Below are 16,754 nucleotides of genomic sequence, written 5' to 3'. Positions count from 1 at the left end.
CTCACATACCACTTCAGCCTCCAGCACGGCTGGAGGCAATATTTAGAAACCGGAAACACTATCACTCCCTCAATGTAATGGTGGTATGTGATGCCTCCCTCCAGATCCTGTCCCTGAATGCAAAATTACCAAGAAGTGCACATGACTCCTTCGTCATCCGGCAATCAGGGATATGGCCCAAATTAACCAACCTACAAGCTGGTGATGCATGGCTTCTGGGTAAGTGGAGACCTTTAGTACATAACAATGTTAAGCTTCATACAGAAAGAGCCTGATGTTGACTATTCTTTTTCAAAGGAGACAGTGGCTACCCTTGCACGCCCTGGCTGCTCACTCCTTATTTGGCTCTCACACCAGGGCCACAAAGTGAGTATAATTCCGCACTTACAGCCACCAGGCAAGTGGTGGAGCGCTGTATTGGCCTTTTAAAAGGCCGATTCAGATGCCTCCACCGCTCTGGTGGCGAGCTCATGTATTTGCCGGATATGGTTTCGAAAATTGTGGTCCTGTGTGGGATATTTCACAACATTGCCATAAGGAGTGGTGTCCCAATGCAGCCAGAGGATGCCTTACCTGAGGATGGCCCCCCCGAGGTTGGTCGGAGGTCAGTATGTGGGGGGGCCATACGCGATGATGTGGTGGCCAGATTTTTTAGGTAATTATTGACAAAACAACAGTGTTTATACCTAATGTGGTAGGGTTTGTTTGAGAACATCTAATTATTTATTTTTATTTTCTCCATCTTCTGTTTTATCACATAATCTTTGGCACTCCAACGATGACTACTTTCTGCTACCCTTAAAAAACCTGTATGTGGACATTTTGGGGATATATTCTGGAACCCATATTGCAATGCCATATTTGTGGAATCATGTTGGCATGGTCCTTCGTCAACCAGTTCTTGATTTGTTGTTTTTTTATTTGGTTTTGTTGGTATGTGTTGTATTTGTGATTATCACTGTGTGTTTTGTTTGTGAGTGACCACTTTGATTTTTCAGTTATGTTGTGAATAAATGTTTTGAGAGTGAAATGTTGTACCTTTTTTGGAACGTTACAAGCAAGTGTAACCAGGTTCACACACGTTACATTTGACTAAGGGGTAATCCAGTACTGACGCCAGTTGAGCTAAAATGTAATATGTTTTCAGGGTCCAAACCAACACCCAAAGGAAGCCTGTACAATCATTTGGCTTCGTAAGATTGGCCTAAGCAGCTTGCACCCCAACTAGGAACCTGTAAAATGTAGTAATATCTAAATGTGACTACACCAAAAAAGGGAAATGAGATTGTTACTGTTAGGTGTTTCTTGTGGCTGTTTTACAACACACAATCTTAGTGTCAAAAAATGGAAATCCTTGCAGGAACAGTCTACTTATGTCAGGGTAAACAATCTGTGATTTAGAAAAAACGAATGAGCCAGAACGTTACTTCGAAAATAACACTTTATTTTTAAAATGGGCCAAAAAAAAAAAAAACTAATCCCTAAGGAGGACCGACATATGGTCAAGGACCACCAGCACACCGATTATATTGTGGCGCATCCGGGCCACACAGGCAGATAATTCTGCCCGACGCCTCTGTTCCTCTGTGGGTGAGAAAAGTGTGGGGATTAATACAACAATACTGAAACCACATTAAAAAACAAGCCAAAACCAAAACCCCCCAAAAAAACAAAAAAAACATAATTACACCATTAAAACACATCAAACTAAAATGGTGTAGGCCAAAAATACAAGGCCAATGTACAAATTCCGACAGGTGTGATATGTGTATGTTGAAATCAGCAGTAACAGGTAAAGGCAATCGCCAAAATCCCCAAAAGTGTAGCCAAAACCCCCAAAAAAAGGAACCACACATGATTACATACAAACAGTTTGTGTTGATAAAAAAACGCAAAGAAAAACATACCGGAAGATACAACGCCAGCTCCGGAAGGCCCTCCATCGTCCTCCTCGGAGGTGCCTCCATTCCCCAAAGATTGGGGCGGGGGAATGACCGACTCCGGGGAGGGGGTAATTCTAAGAGGGGTGGTTGGAGGAGAGGGGGAATTGGGACGGGGGGGAAGGAGGCCCGAAATTTCAGCCTGAGGGTCTTGGAAGGCTGGGGAGGAGTGGGGAATAGGGGAATTACTGGTAGTGGAGTGTTGGCTGGGGGTTGGGGAGAGTGGCCGTGAGCGCCGTCTGGCCGGACGATGACGGCGTAGTCTTCGCTGGGCCCCTAAAAGATGTTTAACAAATTGTGGTTAGTTTCAACACAAATCCGCGAAAAAAAACATTTTCGAATCCCCCCCCAAAAAAACGAACCATGCAGATATGAGTACAATGAATAAATATGAAATACAGGGAAAACATGGCCATGCAGATATGAGTACAATGAATAAATATGAAATACAGGGAAAACATGGCCATGCAGATATGAGTGCAATTAATAAATATGAAATACAGGGAAAACATGGCCATGCAGATATGAGTACAATGAATAAATATGAAATACAGGGAAAACATGGCCATGCAGATATGAGTACAATGAATAAATATGAAATACAGGGAAAACATGGCCATGCAGATATGAGTACAATGAATAAATATGAAATACAGGGAAAACATGGCCATGCAGATATGAGTACAATGAATAAATATGAAATACAGGGAAAACATGCACACGCAGTTAGGGCCACAAAGACAAACATGAAAACCACAATCCATAAAACTTACTTTCGGCGATCTGCATGCGAAAGCATGCCAGCAAGCGGGGCGTCCGCCGTTGCAGGTCCGACCACCTGCGCTCCAGCTGCCCGATCTGGCGGCGTGAGCCGAAGGAGCGCAAGCGGGCCCGTACCTCCGCATATGCGGAACGCTTTTCGCGGTTGGTGATGGGTGGAGGCTGGCTGGTGATCCGCCTATCCATGACCTCCGTTAGCACCAGCAGCTCGCGCCTGGTGAATGCGGAGGCTTTCATGATGGCAATGGTGTTTTTATTAAAAATCATTTTTAATAAAGTGCCCCAAAATTTTTTGATTGGCTAATGTATTTGGGTAATTAACAGGACCAATTCTATTGGTTAGTGTATGAGTCATGTGTTCGACAGGGCCAGAAATCTCTTGAGACTTATGATAGGCTTGATGCAGTGACATGCGTAAGCAAATTTAAATAAAGAAATGAACTCCGGGAAATATGCGGGTAGAAAAACAAATAGAACAATTATTTAATTGAGGCTAACGTATTTTGACAATTAAAAGCGAATGTTTAAGCTATACGTATTCTGCGGGTAAACACAAACACGGACATGAATAAAGTTTATTGCATTGTGTTAAAAAAAAAACAATTTAGCGAATTGATATATTGATTGGCATGATACGATTGAGGGAGGTAGGCAGAATAAACGAGCAGTTAATCGAAATCTGACAGTCCAACTTCCGGGTAGTACTAGTGCGTGCGTTCCCTTCAAGCCACTTCGGGGATGTACGCTCGCTATTTGGCACGCTCGTTAGTTAGAGGAGGGGTCGCTTGAGTTTGGGGAGGATGTTTGTCTGCGTGCGAAAATACGAGCGAGTGCTTGAATTTAAATATTTTTTTACGTACGCCGAACGTACGAACGGTCACTTGCGTCCGGGTCTGAATGACGGCCTATGTGTATTAAGTGGTGATGCCCTGAAGAGGTCCAGTCAGAACAGCTCAGGGGGCCCCACGCCCAAATGCTCACCCCAAATAAACTGACACAATACTATATAAATATAAGTAGGACTTACTTTGTATTATGCTCAGTTGAGACAGTACAGGCTAAACTCCCTTTGACAACCAGAAGTTGAGAGTGTTGGCAGATATGCACCAAACCTGTCCAACTGTCTTTTTCTTTCCAGTAAGCTTGCACTCTCTGACATTTTCAGAGACAGTGTAAAAAGTGATGTCTCTATTTTCTAGTGAAGTAACTGGCCCATCTTTAGGAATATAGGGCCTGATTCAGAGCCGTTCGCTATTTGCGGTCGTTCGTTCAAAAACAAGGGGTGGCTATTCAAATGATCCGTTCGCAAATTGCAGTCTGTTCACACCTCTAAGTCTGAACGAGCGAGCAAAACATACGCTCGTTTATTTGTTAAAAACGCCCCCTGGCCGCTCGCACCATACGTCATGTCCGCTATTTATTAGATTAATCGAGTACATCGTACAGCGTATGAACTGCTCGCTATTCTTGTGGTTGGTTTTTTCAACCGCTATTTTGCGAGCAGTTCTGAGTTAAAAAAAACCAAGTGACGTGGTCAATGACGCTGCTGTATTAATTATGCACTCCCTTAAAACGCCCGTTTTGACCTTTTAGCACGCCTGCGTTCGAATTCCACTCCCCCGTTTTCAAGCACCTTCCCCTGTTACCACCCACATACGCCTCATTCTGTCACTCAAAATAGCAGGCACTCGCTATATAGCGTACAAACGATTTTCGGCCGCACTGACTGGTTCGCGCATGCGTACTAAAAACCATACGCATGCGCAGATGTGCGAACATCGCTTGGAACGAGCGTACGGCCGCTAGCGAGCGGCTCTGAATGAGGGCCATAGGCTTTTGCCCATAAAATGGCTGCCTCTATAGGCAAAGGGAATGGCTTAAACATGAATTATTATAAGTAAATCAAGTATTGGTTACACTTTGCATAATAATAGCTTACTGAAAAAACATTCAAAAGTATATCAATTTTGCCTAATTACCACAATTCTTTTGATCATTCCTAATTTGAAAATGATGACAAATGACAAATTCAGTGCTGACTATCATAAAGATGGTGTACCTGCTGATGCCTGTGGTGCATGCAGCAATTCAAGGGTGTTTTTGGTATAGAGGAGGGGGGTTTGGGGGAGCTTAGCACTTCAGAAGCATTATGCCCATTGTGACCTCCTTTCAGAGGATGGTGTGACCATGGGTCAATTTAGAAATCTTAAATGTTGGGATCTTTGCACATTGTAATGTGGTATGGAGATTTTAATAAGTAGCTTTCTAAAAGGTGTCCCACTTTTGTAAAATGCATCCTATTTAACCTGCCCAGAACTACACAGGGCAGGATGATTGTCCCATTAACATATACGGGGAGTATGTATCAAACCTAGGGGAGAGAGATAAAGTCCAAGTCAATCAGCTTTTAACTAGCATTTTATTACCATTTGCACAGTGTATCTTGCATGAATCACACTACACATGCACTGAGAATGGGTGCACGCAGGGGCAAATGCAGGATTTGTAGGAGGGTCCGCCGGTAACTTGGACAGTCATTACCAATGCTTCTTCTGTCTACAGTCACACACACACTCTGCACCTCTGCACACACACTGCATGCACATACTCTTCCTTTTTTCTTTGTTACTGGTACAGTTGGTTTTTGCCTAGTGTCTGTCCAAAATGGGATCCGGTCAATATCCTAGCACATGGGATGCCGGTGCTTAGAATACCAGTGCTGGAATCCTGACACCTGTCAGAATCTTGGCGCTGGCATCCCCAAGGGATGGTTAGGGTTAAGGGTAGGGAGAGGGGAAGGGTTAGGATACCTACTGACAGAGGGCCTGATTCAGACCCTCTCGCGAGTGCTGAGCGCTCGCAAGCGGGTCGATGTTGCCCAAGTGCGCTTGCACACTACGGAGGCGGCTCCGTCGTGCGCATGCGTGAGACCTGAATAACGACGGCCAAGCCGTCGTTAAGGGTCTCTCACCAAAGGGGGCGTGCTGTCGATGGTGATTGACAGCACGCCCCCTTTTGTGGGCGTGCCGGGGGCGTGGCTGCCCAGACGGAGGCGTTCCCATGGGAACGCCTACCGTCTGGGGCCGGCCCCACTGACATCACTAGTGATGTCAGTGGGAGTGCTTTTGGCCCTGATAGAGCCAAAAGCACTCCAGGGCTTGCGGCAGTGAGACCCTACCGCAAGGGTCTCGTCGCAAGCCCGATGGTCGCGATGGTCTTGACCATCGCGACCATCATTTTGGCCGCTCGCTATAGCTGTGGGTGGTCACCCACAGCTATGCGTATGGCCAGGAGGCCGCTCCAAAAGGTTGGAGGGACGGCCCTGATTCAGAGCGAGCGCTCTGTCAGAGCGTCCGGCTCTGAATCAGGGCCAGAAGTTGGTATCCTAACCCTGTTGGAATGCCGGCATCAGGATTTTGATCGCCGGCATTATCAGCGCCGGCAGCCCCTACCCAACCCGTGCAAAATAGTTTCCTTAAAGTAACAAAACTTAATAGAAATACAATAAAGCAAAACTATAATGATACACTACAATATATGAAAAATGTGTACAAAATCCTAACTACTGTTATAACAAATTTCATGACTTTTACTTTATTCCCTGATTTGCATATATGTGCAATGAAGATACATAAATTATACTCACCGGTTTAGAAGGGGAAACAGTGATACTGCAAGGTACACACATGGATACCACTTCAAGGGTTTAATCTCTTCTGCCATTACAATCTAGAAAAAATATATTATCTGGGTCAACTTTGCGTCAGCATAGTGAGTCAAATACATATAAATTAAAAAAAAGTTGTACAAGTAAAACGCTTGATCACATGATGAACAAGGTAAATAAAAAAAAAATAGGTGAAAGAAGAGCTAGATTAATCCACATGGGACCCAAGGTGGAATTACAATTGGTCTTAAATGCACGGGTAGCAGCTGCTACTGGACCTAGTAGGCCCCATATAGCTGTCACGTGTGCTACTCTGGGCCCTGCTCTCCTTTGCTAACTCAGAAGCAGTAGCACAGTGACAACAGTTAGCTTAAAGAGCTCCTTGCCATGTTACTGCCAACATTGCCTAAGGGGGCAATTCAATTATATGTAATGTCCGTGATGAGTCGTTCAGGAATGACACAGTACGTCCAGCAACATTATTTTCTTGCAACCCCAGGAAGAAAACTTGCGTTGTTGTATATAACAAATATATGCACATCAAATTACCTTTAATTGAATTTCCCCCTTAAAATGCTATGGCTTTGAGGAGGCACCAAAGGGCTCAGAAATGTAATTCTGCTCATTGGGTAATGGAAATCTGCTCAGTGGGTTATGGAAATGTGGTGTGTTCTTTCTCTGTGAGCAGGAAGTACAGAAGAGCACATACAGTAGTAGAGCTGGTGGCCAGCTTCCCCGGTATGTGGGAGGAGTGGTTAATATCTTGCCATAGAAACCTTAGAAGCCCCATCAAAGTGACTTCCAAATATTTATTTACTAGCTGAAGTACCCGGCTTTGCCCAGGTTTAAATATTCAAGTTATTAAGTTAGGCATCTGAGACCAATTGCCACCCTTCTGTGAAGTTTTCATCGAAATCCATCCAGTGGAAGGTCCAGAACAGGATCCCTGGGTCAAAGTTCTGCCCAGCATACACCAACAGGAGGTCCGACTGGGACCTAATCTTCAGGTTATTAAGTTAGGCATCCCAGACCAATTGCCAGGCATCACAGACCAATTGTCACTCCTCTGTGAAGTTTTCATTCAAATCCATCCAGTGGAAGGCCCAGAACAGGCTCCCCAGATCAAAGTTCTGCCCAGCGTACACCAACGGGAGGTCCAATCGGGACCTGAACCCCCTAGTATGTCTTCTGGGATCCATTGTTACCACTCTGTGAAGTTTTCGTCCAAATTCATCAAGTGGAAAGCTCAGAACAGGCTCCCGGGGTCAAAGTTCTACCCAGCATACACAAACGGGAGGTACGACTGGGACTTTAACTCCCCTAAAATCTGGCCAGGATCCAACTGGTCTACCTCGCATTGGTTTCATCCCAATAGGAGCAGGGGTGTCCAAATGCATAGCCAAACAGACCAATGTATTTTACAAAATTCCCCAGTCTCCATCTCCACTGCAACTGTCTATTATCAGCCATAACATCTATGGCTGATAATATTAATATGAAACAGTCACCAAAGTGTCCTCATTATCATAATTTAGCCATTACTTAGACTAACCCGAGGCGTCCTCCAGGGCTGTATTATTCATAAGGCAGACTAGGCTGAAGCTGCAGGGAGAAGTTGCAAGGCACACTCGTAGTCAGCTGAGGTTTGTTTTGAGACAATGGGGGGGCAGCGGACCAATAGCCTGAGGCTTGTTACACCTCCATGAGAGAACACGTGACCACCACCATCACAGTTGCTGTCACTACCTGGAGGAAGTTCTCTCTCCTCCATACCTCAGCACACACAGGGACAGGAGATTCCGCTGGACTTTCAGGGATTCCGGCCACCCTCTAGAGAACCATCACCGAGTGCAGAACAAGGATACCCCCAAACAAATATATAAGAATTTTGTTTAACCTCCTATTTTCTTTTCTTTCCTTTTTTTCGTATAAACACCCCCACATAAATTACAATTAATTAATTCGCTTATATAACCTCTATTAATAAAATAATTAACTGCTTTCTTATTAAAGAGAAACAAATTGTCTCTTATATTAAACAATTATTCATAAATTATACAGTACTGTATATTTTTTTCAATAAATAAAAATTGTATTCACTTAAATATTACCGTATTGAACAATTAAACCCCCAAAATGTGCTTTCCTGAAAAGTTCTACTCGCGCAATAAAACTATTAAAAAAATTGTGAATAGATCCATTTTTGAGACCCTCAAAATGGATATAGGGCTATGTACTGCTGTAAGATGTAGCGGGGTGAAAGATTGAAGTGCCAAAAAAAACTGAAAGTCTAGGGGTCAGGCCATGGGTTAACACAGCCCTGGTATCCTCATGAATATATACTATATAAGTAAAATTTACCTGGCATGTTCCAAATCATCACACCCCACCCTCACTCTGACCCTGCCTGGCCCTCACTAAACCTCTACCCCATTCTTTCTATCCTTCCCCCGACCCCCACACGCACCACCCTCACAGTGTGCTCCCACCCACTGATTTCAGAGAGGGGGTGCAGACAGTGGGGCTCGGTGGCAGGCAGGCATATGCCATGCACATTACAGTATGTGCTATATGAACACTCATGCCCCAGTGTGATTATAGAAAATTATTTATCACCTTTCAGTTTTATTTAATAGAGTATTAATATAATTATATCAGTCCATTGCCAGCCAGTAGAGGTGCCCATATAATTTTATAAAACAAAATAGTAATTATACAGTATAATAACCAGCAGAGTTGCCCATATGAGTATATAATAGCCAACAGTGACAACATGATTATATACCAGGCAGCAGTGAGATTATATTTACAACAGTCAGGGTTGCCCAAGTTACTACATGGAAGTCAGAGAAGGCCAGGATGTAGTCAAATGGTTGACAGCAACAATGTCGACATTCATAATGTCAACACCACAATGTCGACAGTTATGATGTTGACATTGTTAAAATGTTGACAGGCAACTGGTCAACATTCTGAGATTGTGAATGGGTAGAATGTCGACATTGCCAGAATGTCGACATTAGGGTTAGGCTGCGGGCAGGAGAGTTAGGGTAAGGCTGTGGAAGGGTTAAGGTTAGGTTGCGGGCAGGAGGGTTAAGGTAAGGCTGCGGGAGGGTTAGGGTTAGGCTGTGGGGGGAGGTTAGGGTTAGATTGCAGAGAGGTTATGGTTAGGCTGCAAGGGGAGGTTACGGGTGGGCTGTGGTGGGGGGAAGGTTAGTGATAGGCATTAGAGGGAGGGTTAAGGGTAGGGATTAGGGTTGGAGATAGCGGTTAAATACTTACTGGAACACTGGAGGATCAGAGCTCTGACCAGGAAGTGACAGAAGACATGCTGCAGCTGCCAGGATTGTAAGTCACCACTGGGCCATGTCAAAATGTCATCACTGTCTACATGATGAATGTCGACATTAAGACTATTGACATTTCGTACCCAATCCGAGCAGGCCAAATATTTATATAGCAGATAATAATGCCTATATACTTATATGTATGCAGCTGTTCCTTTAGCCACAACCCCACCTCACCATACTTACAGTCGCTCCCTGCCTAAACCAATAATATGATTCAATGTTGCAATAACTTGCCATTGAGTTAAGAGCCATTGCTGAGGGCATCTCTAAAGATTCTGACACCTGTGCAGACTGCGCAGGCATGGATAAGATGCAGGTGTGATGACATGGTCATATTGATGTCCTCATTGCATCTTAGGGCCGGGGAAAAGGGTTGTAGACTTGGACATTTACATTTAGTTGAGCTATTCAATTACAAGCCCTTTTCCTTGCACGGTAAATCTGCGGCTAATGTGTGTTAACCCATAGATTATGGGATAAGTACCCGGAGCAATGGCGTAACACTTTCGCAGCAGCCGCTATAAGGGCAGAAAGCCCTTTTTAATGCAGATTTCTGTTTGAGCCTCAGAAGGAGGTGAACAGAAATCCACGTTAAGTGCAGCCTCAGGGCTCATTGCGGGCTGCAATTGAATAATCCCCGGCAACAGCATCGCGGCTAATCCTCACTCCGAGGATAACTGAATTCGGCCCTTAGTGTGTAATGTATTTTTAGAACAGCCTGCTCTGTTTCTCAGCACAGAAGGGACACTATGAGGGAAATACATTTCACTGTAATGTGCCACAGCTATGTATGTCCTCATATTACTGCTTATTACGGTAAGTAAACTTTTCTCATTTTTCTGCACTCCTCTATGGAGTGTGAGGAAAACTGATCAAAGGATAGGTACAAGCAGGGGGATTTCCTACCCAGAATCCCCCTCTCAAGCCAGCGGCTCATATAATGACCACAATAGGAGCATACAATATGATTTTACTAGAGCTGTGGCCACAACAATATAAGGAACAGAACATAGCTGCTGCATACATCCAGAGGCAGCAGCTTTTCCAACCAAGTCTGCTGTGTGTGGATATGAGCACTCAACCAGCCCTGGGCCTGTATATATCTGAAGTATTACCTTATTACATACACTGCACTTTGTATGAGGTAATGTAGCTTGTTAAGGAGATGAGTATGGAATGCCAGTGTTCAAAATCTCGACGACAGCATCCCGACAGGGTTAGGATACCGACACATGTTGGTCGGTATCCTAACCCTCCCCATCGCCCTACACTAGCCCTCCCTTCCCGGTGCCTAAACCTAACCTCCCAGCACCCTAAACTTTAACCCTCCCCCTAGTGCCTAACCCTCCCCCTAACGCCGCTACTTACCTTTCGGATTCTGACAGGTGTTGGAATTCTGGCGTTGGCATTCTGACCACCGGAATCCAATTTACCAGGATATTGAACGTATATCCCCATGTTAAGTGCTAATGATGCCCTCTTTGTGGGCTAGCCACGCTTGCTTTAAAATAAAGCATTTGGAATCCTCCCTTTAGAAATGCAACATTTTCCCCTGCAGAGACATATTACAGCTGAGTGCCTTCACCACCGATCCAGAGGCACATTGCAGAGAAATGAATTGCCCTGTGCAAATCTAGTAATAGGAATGGATAATAGAGCTATCTGACAACCTACTATGTCAGCAGCCTAATATTCATAGATCTCTTGTATTAAAGAGGTGAGCCCCTCATTCAAGTGAGCTGCTTGATCAAGGTGAACTGGAGAAAATAAGAAAATATATATAAAAAAATTAGTCTAAGCTCAATTATGCCTGGTCACCGTAAGCACACCAATGGGCATGAGCCTAATTCCCTGGGGCATGTTAGAGTAGCAACTACAATTGGTGGCTGCCCATTGTCACAATCACCTATTCCCTGGACTTCCAATGCAAAGTGTTTCTGGGCCCGACAATCATTAATTACACAAGGCTTTCAAAGCGAACGCCATGTATTACATTACTATGCATACTGTACTTCTGCATTTGTAAAAGGAAATACCTGTGATATAACATTTTGACATCACAAGTATTTCATACAAGGTAGAAACCCCTGGCAATTGCTTATGAATCCTAAATTAGTTCTCTTATGCAAAGCTGTACTAATAGATTCATGCAAAATGAATATAATTATTTGCTTTACCAGTTACTGTAATATTAGATACAATTTGCACTTTGCCTACTGGTGTCTCAGGTAACGAGTCAAGTTTTGCACTTGTTAAATAAATAAATAAATAAATAAAAATGGCATCTGACTCTTTAATTACCTTAGAAAAAAAGAAAAAAAAACCCGGTACCCCCATAATGAGGAGAAAATTTGCTTACACATAGAAATAAATAAAATGATTACAGTCAAAGCTAGTGCAGCAAAATACACAAAAAAATTCCAATCACTTAGGTGCAAACTAAGGGCCTTTGTTGTATGCTATGCTGATATTTGCGCAGTTGAGAGATAAACGGCAATCTGCGCATGCGTCTAAGTCGCACTGTGCATGCGTCAAGGTACATTACCGTAGTCACTCACAGCGACAATTCATTGCACAGAGTAAAAAAATAGGGCCTGATTCAGAGCCGGACGCAATTAGCACTCGCTTGTCCAGAAAATAGGGGTGGCTATTCAAATGAACCGTTCGCTGTTTGCGGTCTGTTCACTCCTCTAGGTCTGAACGAGCGAACAAAACTTGCGGTCGTTTTTTGGGAAACTACGCCCCCTGGCTGCTCGCATCCTACGTCATGTCCGCTATTTATTAGATTAATCGAGTACATCGAACAGGGTATGAACTGCTCGCTATTCTTGTGGTCGGTTTTTGCTACCACAATTTTGCGAGCAGTTCTGGCTATAAAATAACCCATTGACGTGGTCAATGACGCTGCTGTTTTAATTATGCACACCCATAAAACGCCCGTTTTGACCTTTAAGCACGCCTGCGTTCTGATTTCCAATCCCCATTTTCAAGCACCTTCCCCTGTTACCACCCACATACGCCTCATTCTGTCACTCAAATTGTCAGGCATTCGCTATTTTGCGAGCACATGAATTTGGACCGCACTGACTGGTTCGCGCATGCGTATAACGATCCGTACGCATGCGCAGTTGGCCAAACATCGCTCGGAGCGAACGAGCTGCCGCTTACGAGTGGCTCTGAATCAGGCCCATAATACTAACATTCAAATGTATCAATGTATTACGGGAGGTCAGAGAGCCAGTATTTATAACATAAAAGGATATCTTTGAAAAAGAGTGGAGAAAACTTTCTAGCAGTTGTGTTGGGGAGTCATACAGTAAAATAAAGAGGATGTAGTTAAAAAGCTTGCGGACAGGATCCTGGCCGCCGATATACCGACGCTGGAATCCCAACCACCGGCAAAATGCCAACGCAGCTATCCCGAATGAGATCAGGATAGCGGCGTCGGTATCCCGACTGCCGGAATCCCGAATGTCCAGACGCCAGGTAAGTATCACTGTCCCCGGGGATAGAGGGGTTAGGTTTAGGCAACCCCGGATGGAGATTAGGGTCAGGCATACCCCGGGGAGGTTTAGGGTTAGACTACGGGGAGGGGGAGTTATGGTTAGGCACCCCCCCAGGAGGGTTAGATTTATGGTGCGGGAAAGGGGGGTTAGGGTTAGGCACCACTAAGGGAGGGTTAGGGGGGAGAGGGGGAGGGTTAGGCTACTTACCACCCCTGTTGGGATCTTCAGTCATCGGGATACCACTGTCTGGATTTGAACCGGTGGTTATTAAGCCGCTGGTATTTCGTACCAAACCCAAAGAAAGAATGTATGGGACAAACACATACCTCCAAAACTGCAATTTCCTTGTAAAGTCCATATAGAGGGGAATCTCCCACCGTCCCACAATCAGGGTCACAATTTGAGGAGGATTGGGATGTATTTCCCAGCCACTATGTACATCAATGAAATGCACTATAAATCAGATAATGTATAGACACCAGAAAATAAGACTAGATGGAGCGACTTGTTTTGAATAAAAAAAATTGCACAGTAAAGTTATTAGTGCTGAAAAACAGGTATACTTTCAAGATAAAAATTTACAGGGATTGATTTTTAAAACCTTGGCTAGTCCCAGGAAAATTCTGGAGAGCCGACAACAATGTATGTGTTTATATACTGTATAATAAGTCAAATTATACATATGGGAAAAAGAAACAGTATAATGGTGCAATAGTCACATTAATATATTAAATATAACTTTTATTCACTTATTTAAAACAATTACAACAAATTCACCAATATCTGCATATCCATAGAGTATACCCTACATATGATATATCATATTTACATGACTAGGGTGAGAAAATATTCCTAAAACTCGTTACAGGAAATCATAGAAAACACATAAAAAATATACAATTTTTAAAATAAATATAGCTAGCAGTTCTGTCCTCATTTCCAGAAATTATGTAGCAATTTAACCAATATTTGGCTGTTCTTGCAACAATAGTTGCACCTTGCAAATGTATAATGTTGACAATCACTCAATGTGAAATAAACCAGACTAGATAAAAAGAAACAGCGCTTACCCAGATCAGGGAAACAAGTATTTCTACTTTAGGGTCCATAGGGTATCCACAGGATACCTTGGAGTATAGGCGATGCGGCAGCAGCATCGGGCACCACAGAGTTAAAACTTTAGCCTCCCAGGATGCACTGGGGTCCCTCCTCTATACCCCGCCCCCCAGTCAAGGCCATCAGTTTTTTTCAGTGCCCGGCCAGGAGTCGGAGCACATGTAGCAGAGTGGGGCTGTTACAGCCCCTGAAGACTTTCCAAAAGTAGCTGTGGCTGCACATCTAGAGCAGTACAGCATGTTCAGACGTCCATGCTGTCGCTCCTTCACCCCGCCGGTACCAGAACGCCGGTACCGTTCCGGGGATGCTGGTGGGGGTCTGGGGTCACGGCTAGCGGTGATCCCGGACTGTGGCCGAATCTAAGGGGACCAGGTAAGCGGCGGGTCCCGCGGAGGGGAACCCGCCGGAAGACACTGTCCTCAGTCCCCAGGCAGGGGGCTCCCTGGGTACTGGCTTGCGAGTGGAGCCAGGTATTAACCTGCGCTTCCACAAGCCCCATGGACAGCGGGCCGCGACTGAGCGGAAAACGTCAGGCGTCCCTGGGGTTAAATGCATGCTGGGGGAGCGCGCCTTCCCTGTTTACAGCCGGCGCCTCCCCCGCTGCACAGTGCCTCTCCACAGCGGTCTGGCGGGCTGTGTTCAGCGTTCCTCCCCCGGGGCCCGCCTCCTCTCTGCTCCTCTGCAGCCATTTTATGAATAATGTGCAAGCGCTGCTGGACGCTGATGCTGGTGGCTGTGTGGTCCGGGTCCCCCTGCATACCTCTCCTTCGAGCAACGTTAAGGTCAGTGTATACTGCGCTGTTTCCTACCAGGCTTTGTGTGTAGTTGATCTCAGCGCTGGTAGTGCAGGAAGTTATTTCTGCATTGTATGTGACTTAATGCTAGCGCTGCGTGCCTGTACTTTCACTTCTGACTGTCAGCCATATTTTCTATCCCTGTTTTTCTTCTGCTAAAGCCCTTCCGGTGCGGTGCTGCAGGTTCGTCATTGCCTCACTATAAAAGTATTTATTTGTTAAGGAAAGTCACATACACTCCGTTACACTCATCATTTCTGAGAGTGAATGTGATTTTCCCCTACTGCTAAAGTGTACCACTTGTAATGTACTAATAGCGGAGGGTATTGTAACACTGGGAGTTTATGCAGGGCGTGTTTTCTAATATCACACCCAGTTACTGTGTCTGCGCCTGTACAGGAACACCCTGGCCTTGTTGGGCTTGGGTCAGCTGGCCACACCCCCTGCGTTGCCCCATAGGGGTTATCACGGCAATCGGTTGGGTCCTCACACATATAGGGGTTCCCCAGGAAGCTGAGTGGCCCCCAGTCTCTCCTGCTCTCGCCCACCTATGTCTCGCATGAGCCTGCGTGTGTGGGTTCATGGTCCAATTCGGTACAGAACCTATCAGTCGTGTTACAGGGGGAGCCATCATTGCAGTCTGCTAAGCGGTCTGTAGTGTCTCAGAATGTTCTGCATGATGGTGATGTCATGACATTTGATGACGGTGATAATTTTTGACCTTTCAGACCAGAAGTCTAAGTCAAAAACATATATACCAAGCCTAATACGGGCTGTGCGGTCTTGGTTATTGAGGATGGCAACCCCCTGTGGCCAAAACTAAATAGACTCCTCTGCAGGTGGATTCTCATGTTACACGCCTAGTGTGGAGTACTACGTTACCATGCCCTCCATGCCTCCTTCAAGCATGCCACGGATAATTAGGTGGAAATATGCCTAAAATCCAGTTATTCCCTTGCTGGAAGGGCGTCCAGACGGCTATGGCCGTGGGCTAGGTGACCACAGCCATGGAGCGCTAGGCTGATAATTTGTAATTGTCTCTGGACTCTGACTCGTCGCCTGAACTGGTGAAGTTGGTAGGCAATCCCAGAGACTCAGCCACGTATATTAATGAGGCAGCCGTTTCTAGAATCTCCTCGCCAGCCGTGGCAGTTCGCCGTACCCTAGGGTTGCGCTTTAGGAAAGCGGATGCAGATTCCGAAAAAGGTTTGAAATGCTTGCCCTTTAATGGACAGCTCCTTTTTGGCTCTGATTTGGACAACACTGTGGCGACTCTGGCAGCAGCTAAGTCTGCGTGTCTGCCATCGGGTCCCATCCCATCAGGGTCTGGTGCTTCATCCTTTCGGGCCTCTGGGGCCCAGGGTAAGTCCAAAGTGCAGTCCTTTCCTCAGCAGTCAACAACCAGGAAATCTGCCAAGCCAAACAAGAAGGCTTAGAGCACAAGATGTCCTACTCCCAGGTCGGATGATAAACCTTCAGCCTAAGGCCTCCCCTTGGGGGACCCCAAAGTGGGAGGCCGGCTTCTTCAGTTTGCCCAGTGCTGGTATCTGACTACCGTGGACACTTGGGTCAGAGAAGTGGTCTCTCTGGGGTACGCCCTC

At 45.3% G+C, this 16,754-nt stretch overlaps 1 protein-coding gene across 3 annotated transcripts in view; it reads right to left on the bottom strand.

Moving 5' to 3' along the window:
- LOC148539318 (uncharacterized) overlaps nt 1-16,754 on the bottom strand; it is an 896,509-nt gene that overhangs the window by 136,335 nt on the left and 743,420 nt on the right. For all 3 annotated transcript variants that reach the window (XM_088451557.1, XM_088451554.1, XM_088451555.1), the window contains exon 11: nt 6,367-6,449. In XM_088451557.1, the coding sequence (XP_088307683.1) occupies nt 6,367-6,449 (83 nt within the window). The remainder of the gene's footprint in view (nt 1-6,366; nt 6,450-16,754) is intronic.

Source organism: Taudactylus pleione, unplaced genomic scaffold (assembly GCF_031769625.1).
Source record: "Taudactylus pleione unplaced genomic scaffold, aTauple2 ptg000026l, whole genome shotgun sequence".
Lineage (NCBI taxonomy): Eukaryota > Metazoa > Chordata > Amphibia > Anura > Myobatrachidae > Taudactylus > Taudactylus pleione.
The sequence above is the reverse complement of the archived record's forward strand: the minus strand, read 5'-3'. Positions and strand labels throughout refer to the sequence as shown.